Source organism: Oryzias melastigma, linkage group LG21 (genome assembly GCF_002922805.2).
Source record: "Oryzias melastigma strain HK-1 linkage group LG21, ASM292280v2, whole genome shotgun sequence".
Classification (NCBI taxonomy): domain Eukaryota; kingdom Metazoa; phylum Chordata; class Actinopteri; order Beloniformes; family Adrianichthyidae; genus Oryzias; species Oryzias melastigma.
In genome coordinates, this window is record NC_050532.1 from 7,366,184 (window position 1) to 7,388,000 (window position 21,817).

The window sequence follows — 21,817 nt, forward strand, 5'->3', positions numbered from 1 at the left end:
CTGAGCCACAGGGGCAACACTAGCATACCGCCACACATGCGAACGCCAAACCGTTAAAATTCCTACTTCAAAAGTTCAATGATGCATTTCCTGTGTGGCTGCAGCAGACGGCCAATCAAATGCTTAGTTACTTATTTTCTTGTAGCCAGAAGAATTTCTCTTTTACTAACTTTGTCACATTTTAATATTACCAAATATTTTATTTTACTGTCAGTTAGCTTAAAATTACTGGTAGTATTTAAAAAAAATCAATAGATTTCTTGTAACTTCAACAGGAAGTGATGAAAAAACAAGAAAAACAATCATTTCTCTTGACTACGGTGGCCCTGAAGTGCAAATCACAACAACATTACGTAAATAAAAACAATATTTAATTACTAAACATTTCATTTAGATTTCTGGAAGTGAATTTTGTTTTAAGAAACATTTCATTTTGATTTTGTTTCATTTTTTTGTTTGATTTCTAAAATGTAATGTATTTTTAATTAAGTATTTTTTTTTATTCTTCTTTATTGTTTTTTCAACATATTTTCAACAAAAACATAGGTCAGCACAACAATAATCCGTGGTCATATAGATTCTTGCAGTGTTTTGCTTTTTTTATTGTCGCTTCAATCTTTAATATGTTTTTGTGTTACATGATTTGTTGGAGGGATTTGCACTTCAGGGCCACCGTACTTGATTTTTACCAATTAAACTCACTTTAACCATTTTTTTTTAAATTCAACCCTATTATCAATAATAATTTAAGTATAAATTGAGTTAGCAATTAGTCGATTAGTTTTTGAGATTCTGGCTTTAATTGTTTTTATTTTCTGCTCGTAGGTCCTGTTAGCTCAGCAGCTTTATTGGACCCAAAGGTCAGCCTCATAATGGAGTCTCAACACTATCCGTCTGAGACGACGAGAAACGAGCTGTAAATTCTTAAAATATTGACTTTCCTCCAGCAGTTGTTTTAGAAACAGGGGTGGGGGGATGGCTGTTTTTTATTGAGTGGTGGATACAAACTAGACGAAGGCTCATTCCGTCTCCTGGGATTTCATGCAAAGTTGCTTTTATTATTTTCTCCCTCATTCATGTCTGGTGCACTGACAGCAGTGGGTCACCCTAAAAATCTTCTACCATGATGGTTTTCCTCCTGTGTTAATCCCAATCTTTTAAAATGTTCAGATTTAGAAGGAGTGACCTTTAACTGCACATTTTCTCATCTAGCTTACAAAATCGAAAGTAATTAAATCAGTGGTTTCCAGACTGTTTCTATGAGCGTGCAAGTCAATAAAAAGCAAAAAAAAGTTCAGTTACTTTGAATTTACAATCTCAGGATGATATCTATTATATGTTTATAAAAAATAAAACTCCTTACATTATTTATATCTTCAAAAATTAGATTTGATCTATCTTCCAGTCTTATTTGGAAGCTTTTTTTTGCATTTCAGCATTAAAAAAATGTTCCTATTTAAATAAATGTATGGGACTAATGCACAGTTTGGCATAATCTTCATAAAACTGCAAAAACAGACCCCTAGAAACAAGCCATAAATTCTTAAAATTTGAACAATTTTCTTGAAATAAACAATAATTCAAACTCTACTAGAGTTTAGTTAAGAAACACTGTATTTAATGATCTGAGCAGGTATTTTATGCATTACTGCAAAAATACATTTCTGATTACTGGTCGAAGTAATTATGAGTTATTTTCTTCTTACTTTTTTATGAATTTTTATTTGTTTTTTTTAAATAATTCAATGCATTAATCTCTATTTCTGAAATGAGTATGTGTGATTTTTTAAGGATTGTCTACTGTTAATGCTTGAAATTAAATAATAAATAATAAATAGATATAATATAATATATAAATATTTATATAAATAAAAATAATTAATATATTCTGCAACTTTATTCCAACAACTTCTTTCCAGATTAGAGAACCACTCTGTCTCCAGAGCTGCAGTCTCTCAATTTGCTCCCATTGTGCAATAAATTAAAAAAGCCAATCTTGCAGATAAAAAGGCGTTTGATATCTAAATCCAGCTGAAGTGACAAAAAGACCAACATGATTACCGCAGTTTCGATGATGCAGCATCAACGGTTGCCATCGGTTTTCTCTTGGACAAACTGCGATTTAAGCGGCATCTCCAGAACACAAAGTATTAACTGTCACGCACGCGGTGATGCATGAGGAGCAATAACCTGTGGTCTAATTCATCAGCAAGCCTCTCCGTGTGATAGATCACCGCTAAACGCCCAAGATGTGACAATAAAACGAGCCTGGCTGTCATACTTATATACATTTCAGTTAAATTAATTCAAATACACACAACCTCCCACCTTTCATCCCCAGTCATTTTGCTTTGATATGTTAGGCACAACATTGTTTATACTGCAGCTAAAATGCAGAATGTGCCACATAAAACATCCAAACAAAAGCTAAATGGTGGTAGCCAAACACCCGAGGGTGCACTGATCACACGAATACTGTCATGTTTAATTAATGAATGTTCAATGGAAATTCACAGAGCCTCGGGTTGAGTTGAAATCTCTAGAGACCCACGTGTGTTGCATTGTGGGTATTTGCATCAGTGTTACAGTGAACATCAATGGAGGTTACAAAATCAGTAAAGTACAACTGGATTTACAAGACTGTGGTGAGACCAGCCATGTTGTTTGGACTAGAAACAGTGGGACGGAAGAAAAGACAGGAAGCAGAGCTGGAGGTAGCAGAGATGAAGATGCTGAGGTTCTCTTTGGGAGTGACCAGGATGGATAGGATCAGGAATGAATACATCAGAGGGACAGCACATGTTAGAGGTTTTGGAGATAAAGTCAGAGAGGCCAGACTGAGATGGTTTGGACATGTTCAGAGGAGAGACAGTGAATATATTGGTAGAAGGATGCTGAGTCTAGAGCTGCCAGGAAAGAGGTCTAGAGGAAGACCAAAGAGGAGGTTTATGGATGCAGTGAATGAAGACATGAAGGTGGCTGGTGTTAGAGTGGAGGATGCCGAAGACAGGCTTAGATGGAGGAAACTGATTCGCTGTGGCGACCCCTGATGGGAAAAGCCGAGGAAAAGAAGAAGAAGAAGACAACTGGATTTATTGGTCAAAAAACACCCAACTTGTGGTTGGACTGCCATTAAAGGTGTCTACTTAGGACTTTGTGCACGTATTCATACACTGTGTTGATTGTGGACATAAAATATTTCATATTCTTACATTTTTAAAGGGCCTACACCATACAAAATAAACTTTGAGCTTTTAAGTGTATTATAAATGTTCATCCCTCACTATAACCAACCCCAAAGTGGTATTTTGATCTATTCACATATTTTTGAGTAATTCTCTTAACACCTGCACTCTGAGCATCAGCCCCTTCCAATTCACAAAAACCAGCGGGTTCGCACAAGATTTCTGTCACAAATTGAAGACAGCCAGTTTCAGGAAGAGCCTGCCAGAACTGGCCCCCAGGCTAACACAAACACCCAATTTTTCAGGGGAGCTGGCTGTATCCAGCCGCTAACTTCGCAGCTCAGCTAGTGGTGATCAGCTGCTAGCTTCACCGCTCAGCTAGCAGTGATCAGCTGCTAACTTTGCCGCTCAGCTAGCAGTGATCATCTGCCAGCTTTGTTACTCAGCTAGCAGTGATAAGTCGCTAGCTTCACAGCTCAATCGCTACCTTTGCCACTCAGCTAGCTTTGCCACTCAGCTAGCTTTGCCGCTTAGCTAGCTTTGCCACTCAGCTAGCTTTGCCGCTTAGCTAGCTCAGCTACGGTATGCACAAACATTTTTGCAAAAGTTCAGATGTTGCTTGTTTTTGTGGGAGGCCAGCTCTAAGATAACGTCATAAAATGGGCGGCACCCTCAAGCAGCAAAGGGCGGAGCCTCAGAGATTGAGGTGTCTTACTTTAGGTAAGAAAAAAACTCATAACAATAACTAATCTTTCATAAATATTTTATTTCTTCAGTATGTCAAAAGTAATATATGATCGATATAGTGTACTATGAAAAACTTAAGAAAATAATGATATTGGCCCTTTAAGGTTTTTATTAACAAGTTAAAAGAAAGAACAGATCAAATTTGGGTCTGGGGCAGCAAGTATCCTCCAAAGCAGTCCCATTTCTGCTGCCTTCAAGCCATAGACTTATCCATCATTCTCTCAAGCACTACAGACAGAAATTGAAGAGTCAGCAGAGAGTCTGGACAGCTGAGTGAAAATACCATCCATCACCCATCTAACAGAGTGTTCAGCTGGGGGGAGTTTAAATTGTATCTTGTCTTGTACAAACAAACAAGTTCAGCGTTCAAGTCCAGTATTTAACCTAAAAGGTGTAACAGAGCCCTACATCACACCTTTGTTTTGTTTGCCTTTGATCCAGAGGAGGGGAAGTGAAGTGATTCCTGCATTTATTCAGCAGACACTAGCTTACATAAAGATGTGAAAAGTGTCTCCAGAGATGGTGGCAGTCCTTCAGCCTGTCGTGCCTCAAACCAGCCTCCCACCTCCAGTCTATAGTCTGTGGAGCCAACCCTGCAGCTGTTCTCACTACAGCACAGATAAATCAATATCACAAAAGCATGAGAGTGCTGAAAAAGATGGATGTGCGCACAGTGGTGGGGCATTCTGTTGTTGCAAATTACACAAACGCTGACACGCCTGGTACATGCTGCAACGGCTGCACACTGACTCAGAACACAGGAAAAGAGTTTTATGTTTACAGTCTACAGATGTAAGAATAAAACTTTATAAAAACAAGTCATCTCTCCAACTGATGAAATGCTTGCAGAACTGATCGATGCTACCAGATGTCACCACAGACAAGGCGTATTATTTCAGTAGTTGAGCTCAATTATCCGAACAGGATAACAGAAAAAGGACAAATAGAGGGTTGGATGATGGTTCAAACCATACAGACCAGGAAAAGGAGAATTGAAATCCTCTCATTGCAAAAATGGAATCTTAAGACAGTAAAAGTAAAAATGATCTTACTTTCATTTTTGCCAGTAAAATAATCTCATCAAGAAAGTTTCTTAACAGCAAAATAATCTTAGTTTGAGAAAACATGTCTTGGTGACTATAATTCTTGGCATTTTTCCTATCCCACTAACAGACCTTTTTTTAATTTATTTCAAGAAAATCTGTCAGAGGGTAACAATGTATGACTTATTTCTAAGTGGCTTGCTTTTGCAGAGATCATTATTGTCATTATAGAGCTTTTAAACCCTCAGTATCTTCACAGGAGAAACAGTTCCAGCTGTGTCCACAGATCCTGCATTAGCATGATGTTACCCCCAGAGATGTACAAGATTGCTGAAATATTTAGTTGTCAGCCTTGGGATGCTAATTGCCAATTTCGACATGCTAATGTCCAGTTAGTGGAGGGTCTGTTCTGGCTGATGGTAGTTTGTGAATGCTGGATGAGGCTCATAAAAGTAACAATAAAAGCAGGAAAAAAAAGACACTCTGAAATTCTGTTTCTTAGGACTTCACAATCTTAAAATTTAAAACTGTAGTGATATACAAAGTAAAATATAGAAAGAAATAATTTAACCCTTATTTCAACTAAGACTAGATTTACTTTGAAAATTGCAAGAACACTAAATGAGACCACTGTGTCAAGTTTTTTAAAAAAGTATCCTCAACTCCATCAATTCATCTTCATAACCCACTGAATCCGTTTCAGGGTCACAGGGTTGCTGGAGCCTATCTACCTGCTTTTGCTTTTGGAAAAACTTTCTTGATATGATTATTTTTCTTGCAAGATAGAAAACAAGATATTTTTTTCTTTCAATAAGGGTCTTTACTTTCTTAAGATTAAGTTTTTGTGCTTTATTTTGTTCATGTTGTATTTGAGCTTAAACCTAATCCTATAGGCCAGGGTCTGCAACCTTTCCCACTAAAAGAGGTTTAAGGGCCAGTTTCTAAATAAGCCACAAAGTTCCACTTTACCATTTAGATTAATAAACTTTGTTTATGTTTTTGAACCCATTAAGCTGCTCATTTATAAATATAATTTTTTTGAATATTTACAATAATTGAATCACAGCATTTTATACATTTTTTTCTGTATTTAACAATTTTGATTTATTTTATTTTGACACCTGCACATTAAAAGTTCCCTTCAAAATAAGATATACCTAAATAAGTAAAATAAGATCCCCTCACAGCAGCAGGTTTACTTGAACTAAAAATACAAGAAAGTCAAATCAAGCATGGCTATTCTATTCTATTCTATTCTATTCTATTCTATTCTATTCTATTCTATTTTGTCTCTGAATAGCAAAAAGTCTGTTGTACAGTTGAATTTCCGAATATGTGCTTTAAATGTAGACTTTCACCATCACTTTGCTCAGTTATCTGAATGTAAACACATTTTTCTTTAAAGCTTAAGAGCTACAGTGGAGGGATAAAAAAGTCATGTGGCTGTCGAGCATCAGGTTGCAGACCCCTCCCCAGTCCATGAAGCGGTCTAAAATCCTCTGTCTTTTTCCTCACTTACCTCTTTTTGATGAGGTCCAATGCAGATCCGATGAGCCCATCCTTCATCTTGTAGATCTTGGCTCCATAGCTGGAGAGGTCCGTCCCTTCCAGCAGGAGCGCCGGGCAGCAGCTGGACGGACGATCCAGGCTGTCTTTTCCGGGTGGGAAGGGGACTGACCCAGATGTCTCCAGACTGCTCCTCCTGCGCTTTGCGCTCCCGTTTTCTCCCCCTGCAGCTTTTTCCTGTGTGGTTTGGGGCTGCAGAGGTGAGCGTGGAGAAGGGCCTGTTCTGATTGGAGAGCTCGTGAAGGAGGGGGCGGAGCTTGTAGAGCAGCTCGTGGTCACAGTGTTTGAGAGAATTTGCAGGCTGCCATCACAGTTGGCTGTTGTTTCATCTGAACTCTTGGTGGTGTCCAGCACTTCAGCATCCTTCCTCCTCTCTCCACTCTCACTCAAATTTGCTTCATCAGAAGGGATGTTGCCTGAAGCTCCTCCTTCGTTTGGCGGGTCACGTTTTACCGATTCCACACAATCAACACCTCTCTGTCTCATCCTCTTGAACTCCTCAAATGTTGGGATGTGCAGCCGTCCCACAGGAGGTCTGTGGCGCTCCGAAGAAGAGTCTGCTGCGCTCCTCTTACTCGTGATGCTGTCCGTAGTGTAGGATGTCTTCATATCTTGTGAAGTGGATGGAGAGCCGCAGACCGCCAGGTTGGGGCTGCTGTTCTGCCGCCGGAGCTGCAAACGTCTCAAAACCTCCCGCTTGATCTCATCAGGGGAGGTGCGCGTGGAGCCAAGTGGCCTGCATCCAGGAATGCCTACATTCGCACATTCCCGTTCCGCAGGTGTGGAATTGGAAATTACCTGAGGGCGTAGTGGGAGGGGCCTCAGAGTCTCTGCAGCTGATCGTGCACTCTGGAGACGGAGTTTATCCCTGAGGCCCTTCCTTGCATCCCATTCGTCAACCCCGCCCGGAAGGAGCAACTGAGGGAAGAGCGGCAGGTCTTTTCTGGGTGGCGCGTGTCGAGGGTAAAACGCTAAGCTCTCCGGGTTGGGTACCAGCCCCTGAGCCCCCAGAATAGACCCATCGGGGGGCCCGTCGTACCAGTGGCTGCAGGAGGTGTAACGTAAAATAAATTCATTGTCCACGCTCCTGCAGGACGCCGCGCTGAGTCTGCACAGACCAGAGTCCGCCACCGCGTTCCAGTTGAGGTTCTCCATGCTCCTGTAGGGTCTGCTGCAGCTTCCAGTGTGAACGTAAGGACCTGGGACCAGCCCTTGTCCGGGATCCACGCCCAGAGGGATCTGCCTGCTGGAACAGTACCTGAGCCCCAAGTTAGTCAGCAGGGTGCTGCTGTTGCACCGGGCCAGCAGTGAGTAAGGAGGCCCCTGGTAATGAGGGACACTGGGTCTGTGTGGGGGGAAAGGGGACAGAGGGTCTGGGGACAGGGGCAGGTTGGCGATGCAAGGCTCCATGATCGGTGGAGAGTGACAGCCAGCGGGGAGCACGGCAGAGGAGGTGGAAGGGTATTCACATGGTGGGGGCGGCTTCACATCTGGCATGTCTGCGGGCAGACTGAGGGGTCCTCAAAGACACAGTCGGCAGGAGCAAAGTTCTGGAGCCTGGATGAGAGGAAGAGAAATGAAGACAGATGTTTGATCGGCTACATAAATGAATCAGGAATATGAAGCCACTTTCTAAGAGTCTTTTAACTAAAACGTATAATTTTTGATGTGACAGTATACCCACAATAGTAGACATTTCAACAAGCCACTGATTTTTTATTCTCAGACGTACCACGGAGCTCAGCTCGGTTTAAATTTGATGCCTTGGCCTCTGAGTTCTTCAGCTAAATGGAAGATGATAAAGTCCTCACACATAAAAGAATATCGGATAAGCACAGCTTTGGACGCGGAGACTTTGAACCACAGCTCCTGCACCGGAATAATCACATTTACTCTATATCAACAGGACCAAGTCCACTCCCTCTGGCTTTTCCCCCCTCACTGTGGCAAGAATTGCCCTGCTTGTCAGGCTAATATAAAAAGGAAGCTGATAGACGGATAAAAACAAAAAGAGATGACAGAGAAGCAAAAAAAGGAGTGGGTGAACGAGACAGAGAAGAGACAAGGAGGGTGTGACGTTGGCTGGAAGACGAGGAGACAGTAATGAAGATAACTGCTTAGCTGTCCTCCAACCAGAGCTGACTAATCAGAGATTAGAGCTCTGCAGCTCTTCCTCCCTTTTCTGTAACGAGCACAAATCTCATGTTGACCGCTCGACCCAAACTACCATCATCCATTTTTCATATCCCATCTGCATCGGTCAGTAGTGCAGGGCTGTAATTATGGCAGCCATTATGAAACAGGGATTCAGAAGGCTCATCCCTGATGAATTATGCAGATAATACAACTGTAATGCTTCATCAGGAACAGGCTCCCATGTCCCGCCGGACTGGCAGCGATCGTCAGTTCCATCTGACTTTGCATCCATTGATGGAGGTAAGGGAGGTTGTGATCGGGGTTAATCTGTGTGATCATTAAATTTCATTTGTGGGCGGTCTATTAAACGATGGGCACCAAACAACACAGAGGACATAACCGTATTGATCCGAGAACTGATGGGAGGACGGATCTGTGTAAAAGGCCACGTTCTTCAAGATTCTTTTTTAAGTGTTAACTTTATTTCACTACAATACACTTTAAAACATACATGTTTAATCTTTGTACTATTTGATCAGTTCTTTATCGTTATTTGTCAAAGCTTTTATAGGAAAAAAGTTACTGAAAGTGAAAACAGAAAACGCACCAAGCGGTGCAGTGCTCTGTGTTGTAGAGTTCATTTGTGGGTCATTTACTTCAGTTGACTGCCTTGCTTGGCACTAAAAGCTAAAAAAAAAGTTCATGTTTTTAAGAGATATTAAAAGCACCACCTAATCAGACTGCAAGACTGATCCTGAGTCTGTATTTTTAAGATCGACCGAGATTCCATGTACATGCCAGTGGTGTAACTCTTTGACATAGGGAGGATGAATTTAAAAGGTTTGTGTCACAAATAGTATAAAAAGTGTTCTCCCTCTATCAAACCTGGTCAATATTTTCTAAAATCACCACCTTCTCACATTTCATTTTCAGGTTAATGACTCTGAAAAGGTCTCCTGTGCACAAAGACCTTTTTTTTCTTTTTACTTGTATGTTCCTTTCAAGGGCCTATTTTATTTTATTTTTTAGCAAATTTTATTATATTTTATTTTGTAAGTGTTTGGTCACATAAAGCCCAAGAGCTTGAGATTATTTTCATCATGGTGAAGAGTCTGTTCAAGTCTTTTGGATTTATGTATTAGAATAAATGTGATCTGATAGATTCTATTTTTTTGTCTACCCTCATTTTATACATTTATTTTTTTTTCCATGTGGGTGGAACTTTCCCTTTTATCTGATCACATCTTTGTCATTTGTTGGTATAATTTATGTGTAATTAGATTCTTTTTCTTCAAAAACATGGAGTCTAATAATATTTTCAAGTGGGTTTTTACAGTCCCTTCATGTAATTACTTTTCCGACAGACAACAAAGGAAAAACGTAGTTCCTTACGAAACCAATACAACTTTAGAATCTGTGTAATTACATACTGTCAAGCTTGAAATAAAAATAAAAGAAAAACAGAAAAAAAAGTTAACTTTAGGAGCTGGATTTAATTTCAATTGAGGTGTATCAATACTTTTAAGCAATCCTAGCTTAATTATTACTATTATTATTGTTGTTTATTATTATTATTATTATTTTTTGTTATGTTTAGTGTTAAACAAATATGCCACTTGAGTGCAAAAATATTCCATAGACTCCCATAAAAGCTTAATAATTTAAAATTATAACAACACAATCACACATTTAATAATTTCACAGTTTCACTTAAACAAAAAAATATTTTTTTAAATAATTTACTATAATTTAAAAGTAATTTTTAAATCATCAACAGATTTATAAATCTTGGTTTAGTCTAATTACTGGCTTAATAATTTTTTTTTCAATATGAATGTCTTCCAATATTTTTTTTTGTTTCTTGGGCTTTACAAACTGAGGCCTCTCACTAACTTTAATTTTACACAACTATGAATGCTCACCCTCCAGAGTGGTAAAAACATTCAGACCACTGAAGTCTGGCTTTATTGAGCTTAAAGGTGAGAGTTCATCTGCCCACTCTTCCTCCAGCTGAGTTAAACTCTGTGTCTCAGGAGGACGGCGCTCTCGGCTCCGCGTGTCAGTGAAGGCAACCTGGTCATAACTCATCCCTACAATCGGGGTAATAAATTAACCACCGTGTTTCAGCACCATGAGTGAGTGCATCAGGAGGACTGCATCAGAATGAACAAGACATAAACCATTTATTCAGAGAGGAAGCCTGTCTGTCTGCAGGGAAGCTCACTTCCTACAAAACTGAATAGAAGTCAGTACGACGGAAGACTTACCGACTGGTGGGAGATTGGATTCAGTGTACTTCTAAACAGATGAACATCACCTCTTTCTAAGTTAATCTGTGTCTGGCAAAGTTCATTGGATTTATTAATTAATTTAAAAAAATCCTCTTTGATATATTTAGAGTGTGTAAAATGGAAGAATTTGTTGTGAAATATTCCAGACCATGAAATATAGAATCATCCAAACTCCTGTCCTGTATTGAAAAGTCCATTTTAAAGTCCACTCCGATTCTTTTGAGCTACTTTCAAAGTGTTTCTAATGGTCTGTTAATTATGATGATGCCAACATAAAAAGAAACTATATCGTTTTCTAGGACATAATTTCCACAGAGCCGCAGGAGTTCATTAGAAATTCGTGTCCGAGTTGTTTACTGAAAGCCCCCATGCTCATTTTCAAACTGCATTTTTTCTGCATTCATTCGTTTCATAAAGAAATACTCAGAAATGTAATGTCTTCATACATGTTCTCCATCATTAGAAAAGTGCCACTAGAATATGTTTAAAACACACAAATTCAATTCAATTATAAAAGTTTTAGATTTTTTCTGTTTAATTGCATTTTTTATCCTGTTCTGGCATAAAAAAGTGTAAAATGTAACTGTTTTGAGAAAGATGGCATAAAATGAGGTCTGTTAATCTTTCATTTCTGTTGGAATGTATATGTTTTAGGAAAAACAACAATTCTAAACTTTATCATGACTCCTCCAGTCAGAGGCCACCAAGGAGCGAACGTCTCCTTTCATGAATCCAGTTTGTGGACAGAACTTATTTTCTGCACAACACACAGACCAAACTTCTAAACCTACCCCATTTTAGTCAAGCCTGTGTCCTCCTTCTGTCTTCAAGCCGGTGACGGACTCTATTTCCAGACAATCCAGCTTCTTTTTCTCTATCCCACCCGGCACGTCAATCTGTCTGGTGCTTTTGCTGAGACGGGCCAGCCCGGAGCTAGACAGAAAAACAAAGGGAGGACAAAAAGAGGAGAAAAACAGATCGATTGATGAGCTGGCATTTCAAAGCATAATAGGAGACCATCAGAGAGGAGGTGATTAGGCTGTCGAGCGTTGATGCTTTCAGGCCCGACAGCCAACCAGAGAGAATCGGGGAGTAACAGAGACTCCGGGCTTGAATAGCAGGTGTGCCCTGATAGTGTAAAGCAAGCCGCGCACTCCTTTTTCTTTTTTCTGATTCAATTAGATGTGGAGTCAGTTACATAATTAGTGTTTCTCTGTCAGGACAGACAAGAGCACTGCAACGCATGCTGACGCACAAAAGAGCGTAGGCACAGAATGTGACAGTGTGTTAATTATTTACGGAGCCCCCTTCAAAATAAATGCATGTTAAATGTGAGATTAAAAATAGCACACAGGGAATTATTTTTTTATTTTCTTTATGTCAAGCCTATTAATGATTTAAATGGAGGTTTATTTTAAGTTTATAATTTAAGTTAAAAAGACATCTGCATTAAAAATATGGTGCAAATGGATGACGGATCCCTTTAAAAGTTGTTTTAGCTCAAATTGCTTGGAGAGCAACTTAAGGTTTACAAGGTATTGGAGTGGCTTTTACAAAGACCGACTTGAATCCTGTAGAAAAATTAGTGGGCAGCACTTAAGAAGCTGGCAAACAAGCAAACAAGCAGGGCTGTAAAGTTGATTTAACTCCACCAGTTAAGACTGAAGGAATTTAACAAGCAGCCTCCCTAAACATCAGAGCAGACCTGAAAACTGTAGAGGAAACTGTGAAATAGCATTCAGTAAATGGACAAAAATGTACTTTTTTTTTAGGTCTATTTCTTTTTCTATTATTTTTATCTTCAGGTAACCAAAAACAGAAGGGAAACAAATATGTCACTTATGTAGAAAAAACAATATTAAAGTTGCAAATATTGAATAATAATAATAAAAATTATGATTTCTGTAAAGAATGGACACATTACAGGACTGGTTTGGAGCATGCTCACTTATTCAAACTGATTAGCTTATTTTAATACAATTTTTCATTTGATTTGACTAGAAATGGTTTATTTCAAGCAATCAAGAGAGAATATGTGCAATACAATCAATCAACACAGGTTCACATCCATACAGACAAGTCAAACATAGGATAAATAGGCATCAAATGATAGATTGATTTAAAGGGAGTGGGAGGAAGCTATGGGTGACAGACATAAAAATAATTTAAAAATCTGAAAAAAGGGTTTAAATGGGAATAAAGCTCACATGAAAAACTGTAATTCCTGTTAAAAATGTAGTGTGTTATTTGGATTTGATCAGATTTTGCAGGCATCTGTCCCCCTCTACTGAAATACCTGCCATTATTTTAGTAATGCTTTTTAAAATAAAGTTTGATATAATTATTGATGGGCCAAGTGTGACAAGGTCTGTTAGAACCACTCATCTTTAAAGAACACATCATAGTTGATAACTTTGCCTTTGATGGTTCCATAAAATAAATGTGTTATTGATTAAACTGAGCTCCAGCCATGGACATTTTATGAGAAGAGCGACAGTGAGACGAGCTCCTGTCATATTCCAGCAAAGATTAATGTCGTCATGTGATCTGAGACAGCTGCTGATGATGAACCAACTGTGACAGATAAGCTGTACTTCATGAATATTGACTTCATCTCTAAAAACAGAACTGCTCCTGAGCTCATCCTGCATCCAGATTCCTCCACCTAAATCTGCCTCCATGTCTGTCGTTTAAAAATGACACTCCCGAGCACCACACGCATCCAAAGCTTTGACAAGCCGCTGACACACAGCAGTGAACCTCCCCATCTCCTCCTCTTTCATCCCAGGAGTGCTTGGTGACTGACAGGACCTGCACTTCATCCTCCTGTTTTTTCCCCTCAAACTCCAACTAAGAGAGAAAGCTTTTCCATTCACATTTCTATTTTCTTCAAATATGTGCTCATTCAACTTTGGTTTTTATTCCAAACTTTCCCTTCTGGAAGTTCCTGTGTCCCAACAGAATAACCCGACCATCCCACTGAATCCAATCTGACAGGAAAGTATCCACTTATTTCCAGCAGTTCCTCCTCATTTTATTCAGCAAGCGTTTCTAAATCACTTAGACAGCTCTCAGTCGTTCCGGCCCGTTTCATTCATCCTCTCCTCCTTCTGAACCTCCTATAAGCGGGCGTGTTTTTCTGAGCTGGGCTGTCATATCACCGCTCTCTGACTGCAGGCTGTACGCTGCATGTCTTTCACATCCCGTGCTGTAGAAGAAGAGGTGATAATAATGTGCTCGGCAAGTTTTGACACCTCCGGTGTTCCCTGTACATCCTCCCATTTCCACATGAATGGCTTAGCGTGTGCTCCTTAAGGAAGCTAAACTGACAGCCTCTCAACTGTGCATGCCAGACACCTGAAAACTATTTTATTATTATTTTTTTTTTATGTTGATGTGTTTTTGTAACATTTAACCCGTATCCACAAGATCCATCAGTCAATTCATTTCCTAAACTCCCTCAACCCTTTTAGGGTCACTAAGTTGCTGGAGCCTATCCAGCATCCAGGTTGGATGGTTTATCGGTCACCATGGATTTTTGGCAAGCGAGCTACTTTTAAAACGACCACCTCCAAAAGATCTAAAGCAATATGTGTGCATATAGGCCCATATTATAAAATCACGATTAACAATATTCATATGTATGTTCTTAAATATGCAGATTTTAAAGTTTTTAGACATTTATTTTGAATTAAATTGATGCATTGATTTGTGTGTGGGTATTCTTAATTTGTGTCAGCGTAATTCTTGATTTGTGCATAACTTTGAATTTCTGGGTGCGTAGTTCTTTGTAACTTATATAAAACATTATGTGAATAAGAAGCAAAACGTATGAATATAAAAAAAATACAATTTACACATGAAAAAAGTAAAATTACAACAGCTTGAAACTAATTGCATATGCAAATCTTAAAAAATTACACACAAATCACCTCTTACACACACAAAAAAACCTCAGTTACGCACAAATCTGTGGTGAGACTTATTTCATGTCTCAGAGATTCATTCGAAAGTGATGCGTTTAAATACTACTAGAATGCTGGGTCATCAGAGTATTCTTACATCTCTGACATACTTCACAGTGAGGATGGCTAATGGAAACTTAAAAAAAAAAAAGTATATGTATATATATATATATATATATATATATATATATATACTGATTATTCTTGATTGCCCTTGATCTACCAGTACATCCAGTCAATCAGACTGATACTCCAGCACTTTATTTTATCCTTGAGGATAAATTCATTACCAAAGACAACTGGAATTTTATTATTCACAAACTAATTTTATATTTTAGTATAAAAGTTAGGCTAAAACAGTGATGTGTTTTTTTTTTTTTTGATTGACAGATAATCATCGGCTCCAAACAGCCCTACTGGGCGTGTTCCTACAACTGACAGGTGTGTTTGTCCCGCCCATTCAGAAAGGTGGAGGCACTTCTATACCTTAAATGAACCTAATATACAGTCATAGGTCATGTGATCACACAGGGACTGCTTACTTATATATCAAACCCCATGAGGTTACTAAGTGACTATTTATTTTAAAACAGCCCCTGGTTGTAGTTTCAAAGTTTAGGCCAATGACAAAAATGTGAAGAACTTGTTAAAGCATTGAAGTGGATGGACACTTTGGTGCGTGTGATGTGCAAGTGAGCCGATTGACTGGAGATGTGTCATAAAAAGGGCGGGGCATGAGTGGAGCATGGGTGGAGTTTTCGACGTCACCGCGAACCCCCACATCACATTCATTTGGTCACATGACCTCCCCACACAGGCTCCACCTGCATTGTGATGTCTCGTTGGTCACGTGTTGGAGGTTCCACCTTCTTTTCGACGCATTCACAGAGAAGTCAAAAGCTTTGCATGATAATGCATGTCGATCTTTTATTATTCATAAAGAGATCAGGAATTTAGGCTAAAGTACTGAAATTTGCCATATTGTCTAAAGTTCTGATCCAAATTTAACAGTGGCTTTCAGATTAAAAATAAGTTTTGTTAAATATTTTCCTTATAACTTAAACCTGACATTTATTTATTTATATTTTATTGTAAGAAACTAAAAATACTGATTTCTGAGCTCAATTTCCAGTAGACAGAAAGACAAATGAAACCTTTTGAGTTGTTTCGTGTTCTACTCTGTTACACAGTTTTTCATCAGACATGAACGGTGTGCCATATACTGCAGACAAAAGGGAAAATAACAGTTTACTAATCTATTATGCATCAAGCCGATGTAAATCCCTGCAATTGCACTACAAATGCTTGTATGTGTTAGACAAGCGGCGCTCTCGGCTTGGCACGCGGAGGAAAAACGCCAGACGTTTGTGTGCGTACCGTATGGTGGCGTGCAGCCTTCTCTGTCTCCGACATCTGCTGTGATATTTCACTTTGCTCAACACCAGATCCTTTGCCAGAGACCAACAAACAGAAATATAGCTCCCCGGTGGACGCTTTATGAGGCCTGGGAGCCACAAAAATGACCACCCTCTGAGAAAAACTGAATATCAATGTGACTAAAGAGAGAATATAGAGATAATTTAAATATAACATAAATAAAAATGTAATAAAATAATATATATATATATATAATATATATATATATATATATAATAGAAATATAATGGTTTGCCGCACATGGATAAAAAACCTCAGAAACTACAAATACATAGAAAACAGCAGCTAAAATGCACAGGTTTAAGTACTTCTTTAAAACAGTGAAACCTTTAGGTTCCCTATTTTATGAAAAACATTGTTTTTGGAAAATCTATTTAAAAAAAAAAACATGTATTTCATAGTTTTAAAGCTTTTTAACTTTTTATATTTATGTTGACTAAATAGGCTTTTTTCTCCAATTTGTCTGCCTTCTTTTAAATCCATTACTTCATTCTTTAAATAGTATTCAAGGTTCTATATAATGTACTGTAATGTGTTTTTGATATTATTGATTATTTTAGGAAAAATGGTTACAAATTAGCTGTAAAGAACATTATCCTTTCAAATAACCACCATGATCCATAAGCTAAGTAGCTGGGCGACAAAACAACATAAACGCATGCTGAAGGTGATTAAGCTCCTAGCTTACTGTTTTCAATTAAGTAGACAGAGGCTCATCCCAATTAATCATTTTATGTTTAATGGACACACACAGGAAGACTGAGAACTGCCGAGTCATTAAAAAGAGAGCAGTATCCTAATGAAGTCTCCCGTCCGCACAGCCAGGAACGCAGTAGACAGAATTACCAAAGGTTGTTCACTGACTTCTAACTGAAGGATTGTTTTACTTAATGACACTGGAATACAGTAATGAAGAGATATAAGAAAATAAATAAGAGATTAAAAATAGAAAAAGTTTTTCTAGGTCACAAATACGATTTTTTTCAAGCTGCATTTTTTTTGTCGGTTCCTGATTCACAATGATTTGAATAAAGAAATACTCACAAATGCAATTTTAAGATAAATTTTCTTTCTACTTGTCTTCCATCATGGGAAAAAAACCCACAAGAACATGCTAAATGCACCAAATTGTTAATATAGGATATAATAAAGCTCAACTCTTCACTTCTGACAGAAGTCTGTCAAACTCTGATGTGTGAATCTCTCCAGAACAAAAACCATGGTGATTTGAAGAAAATTTAGTTAAAATGAGCTCTTTACATTGTCACTGTGTTGTTTGGTCTGCACCAACTTATTTTCTTGAATATTCCACTTGAGAGTATAAAGGTTCATCAGGATCCTGGTTTGTGTTATAGATGTGCTGTGGTGGATACATGTCATATTTGTTTTGTGCTTCTTCTAGGTGTTGGTTGGAGCTGGACCCATGTCCCTGATGTTCAGTGGTTGTGACGGGCCGGGCTATGCCGAGTCTTGAGCGTGATAGATCCTGGTGTGGGCTCTGTAGGGGAAAACTGCCTTTCACTTAGTGTCACTTCTCTCCTGATCGGTTAGAATAGGCAGTCTTATTTTTATTTCCAAGAGAAGAAAAACACGCTTTTTCTTGTTGACTGTTTCCTGTTCCTTTTTTTCTAATTTCTGTTAACTTTTAGATCTGTAAATAAGCTACAAGTGCCCTTATGGGTGAAAAATTAGCAGACCTGTAAGGGGCAATCAGGTGGCCTGCACAAAATTTGAAGATCTAGACAACTTGGAAACTCTATGAAACACAGCTGATCCAGGTAATCACAGCAGATAAGGAAGAGTTTCTGGATTTGGACACCCCAGATTTACATGATGTCCTTTAAGGTGGCCGCACAAGCCACAAGAGAACTGCAAGACAGATCTGTGCTCCTCCTAAGATACTGCTGCTCCTCTCCACGACCCTCCATGGGGTCACAGACAACCCAATACCTGCATGGACTCATTTGAGTCGACTCCCATATGGGTGCTTGTGAGTAAGGCATAAACCTGTTATCTTGCATCCACATTTATTTTGCTTTTCTTGTAATAGTTTATTAGAAGGAAGGCTAGTAGATCACTTCAGTGTGAACAAAAACATGGAAATGACCTGAAGTGGGTAAATGACAGAACAGCTCACTGAGTGAAACTACAGAAGCAGAAACCATAAAAACATTGACAAATGTCTAAAAGGGTATAAGTGGTTTAGTGAGCAGATACATACCCTCTTACTGTGTGTTTTAAAAAAAAGAATAAGCAGGACAAGCTGTAATTGTTTCCGCCATTTTGGTGAGATATTACCATTGCTAATTGAGCAAAGGTCTAATTGTGTTTGATTCTGAGAGCAGCGTTTGAAACACAAAACCAAATCAGACAGAAGCTTTCAAGCAGAGGTTGTGGGACAAATACAGCCGGAAATGATTATGTTTTTGAGATTGTCCATCTATGGAATTTTGAGGAAAAAAAGGAATAGCAATAAGGCTAAGAAGGACAAAAATCTCACAAAATGCAACTTTTAACAGAATCTAAAATCTGTTTTTCCTCCTTTTAATTTTAGCTTCCAGCCCCGATTACACATTAACAGTGAGTGTTATCCAAAATTACTGCAGTTCATGGTTTAAGTGGTTGAAAGGAAAAAAGGTGTATAAGGGTGTAGTAAAAGCTGCTGCGAGCATCCCCTCCACCCTGCATACCAATGCTGAAGAGACTCTTCAAAGGCCCCACTCAACATTTCCATGTTCCCATCTCAGACCCATTCCCAATGGGAAGGCACGCTAACCTCCCCCAGCCCACCACTCCCCGTGTCCCATTAGAAGTGAAATGTGGGTTAATGAGACACCAGCCGCGGGCAGCGTGAGCTACACCTACACTACACACCAGCAGCCTCATCAGAGGCGGGGAAGCCAGGCAATGAGGCCCTCGAGACACCAAGCTCAGCAACATCAAAGCTGGATGCGTGGATGTTAGTGGAAGTTATTCAGGCAGAATGACGGCGATTTATATGAACTTCAGCAAGTATTTGTCAAAATGAAAAGAACTGCAAGGAGCCACTTTACAGGAGGAGATTTAAACTCCGCTTTCCAGGAAGCTAGAAAATTACAGTTTGAGCGGCAGAGGTTAGACTGAAATGACCTTAGCTTTATTACAGACTGATGCTGAGTGCTAACAGCACTCTATAAAAGCTGCATGAATAACAAAAAATGATCTTCCTCATTCCGAACTCACACAATGTGATCCCTGATTCAAATCTAAAGTGAAAAGGCTGAAATAACTTTTTGTCACTAGCAGAAACTGAAGAAACTGAAAGTGGAAGATCAAACTGTCTAGTGTGTTCCCTCGTTTATCATCGGGTTTATGTTCTAAAAATGACCTGCAATAAGTGAAATTCATAAAATTGGATTGTTTAAGGCTGTAACACTTGTTTAAACTCTCAAAGTTCAAACCTTCATAGAAAAATTAATTCAGGATTATTGAATGAAAACAAAGATCAAAAAGATTTATGTCCAGGAGACACGGCACTCATTGACAAGGTCTCCAGCCAATCAGCTGGCATAAAATATTGGAAAGTTGAATCACAATATAGTGAGGGAACACCGTCCAGGTGAGAGCACTAGTCGAATTATTGTGGTATCCCATGGAGAGTACACAGTACACAGTGCCCATGTCATTTACCCGTCATTAAAACCAGAAAGTACCACCTTCCTGGGGTCAACCTATAGGATTATATTTGGTTAAATTTAAGGCTTAAAACTAGTAAGTCAATTAGTAAGTCTTGAAACTGCATCAACTGGAACATCACATTGGGAGTGAATCCAACAGCTTTAAGAGAAATTAGTCAATTTATATGGAGAGAAAATAGTCTCACCCCAAATTTGTGCGTAACTTTGTGTACTTGCATTTTTTTTCGTAATAGTTGCACATATGAATACAGAACTACAAGTACACAAATTTATGAAAAAAATGTATTCTATGAGTTACAAATAAAAATAAAAGAAACGCATACACAAATTGAGGTGAGTCTATTTTATCTCCATAAATTCATCTAGACAAAAACTGGTAGCTGGATGTGTCAGTGAAACAGGGTTTGTTTCCCAGGGGTTGTGGGTCCCTAGGCAACACCATTCACACTACTGTATAACTATCCATAAGGAGGTCCCTGAGTTTATCCAATGCTGGTCCCCAGCCTGGATAAAATTGTGTCAGATAGGGCATCTGGTGTAAAACTCTGCCGATGTGGGGATCGGGGAAACCTGATCCGGTCAGATTTTTCAAACTCTTTACACAAATAATGAAATGCATTGATTAGAAAATAGAAAACAAACAAACAAAAAAAAAAAATACACTTATGCCCCATTTGGTTCATTAAATTATGAAATTATTACCTAAAGTCAATTAGAGTTTGATTGATTGCTTGAAAGGGAGTGGGAAGAAGCGAATTTATATAATCCCACCCCAGTTTAGTTAACTCATTTTACAGTTTTGTACAGTTATGTAATTCGGTTCTGATCAGATCACGAGCAAATTTACATAATAAACTGCTGCTGCAAGTTTAAAACAATAAGTGCTGTTAAAATGAACAAAATATGGCTAAATGAAACAACTGAGATTTGTCAAAGTATTTTCTTTCACATTCTTACTGTAACCACATTATGAAGACAGTTCCAGTCCTTCACGGGTGTGTAGATTGTATGTAATCAATTCACATTCTCATTCCTTCAGCTTCCTTGCTGACTCCAACGCCTCATTCACCTTATTCTTTTCATCTAGCTGGTGTGGTTTTATTACAGTGTTGAATTTCTAAAGTTTGTTGACATTTGCTACCATTTTGGATCCTCCACTACTTCAGTCAGAGGGAGGGAGCTCTCTGTTTTTAACTCTGTGGTTTAAATACAGTTCGATATAGAAGCTGTATAGATTTGGTTTAGATCTGGCAAATTCATAAAGTTGTCAAACTTTGCTTTCAAAAGCACTTCGATTCACTGTAATTATGACTTACAGAAACGTCCGTCCTGATGGAAAGTACTTTCGCTTCCCACCAGAGTTAAATGCATTATACATACAACACAGCTTACTGCATTTTTAATGAATTTCTATACAGTTCTTAATAGGATTGCAATGACTCATCAGAGATAGCAAGAGGTAGTACATCCGTAAACATAAATTCTGGATTGGACAGAGAAATAGATCGGAATTCAGAATTTTTTTTATTACTTACTTATTCCTGATGGCAGAATGTTCTTTATAATTCTTTAAAATGTATAGAGCGGTCTCTTCTGTGACTTTGTCTGGCTCTATTTTCAAGCTCTTCTATAACACTGGAATCTAAAGGGTCAATGATATTAGTGCATCGATATGATATGATACAATATATATATATATATATATATATATATATATATATATATATATGGACAATAAACTGGACTAGATAATGTCAGCCAACCAGTCAA

At 38.5% G+C, this 21,817-nt stretch overlaps 1 protein-coding gene across 3 annotated transcripts in view; it reads right to left on the reverse strand.

Moving 5' to 3' along the window:
• si:dkey-91i10.2 (uncharacterized protein LOC555224 homolog) overlaps positions 1-21,817 on the reverse strand; it is a 67,379-nt gene that overhangs the window by 9,886 nt on the left and 35,676 nt on the right. For all 3 annotated transcript variants that reach the window (XM_024287030.2, XM_024287029.2, XM_024287031.2), the window contains 2 exons: positions 11,760-11,901; positions 6,495-8,098 (listed from right to left, as the gene is read on the reverse strand). In XM_024287030.2, the coding sequence (XP_024142798.1) occupies positions 6,495-8,038 (1,544 nt within the window). In that variant the 5' untranslated portion in view covers positions 8,039-8,098; positions 11,760-11,901. The remainder of the gene's footprint in view (positions 1-6,494; positions 8,099-11,759; positions 11,902-21,817) is intronic.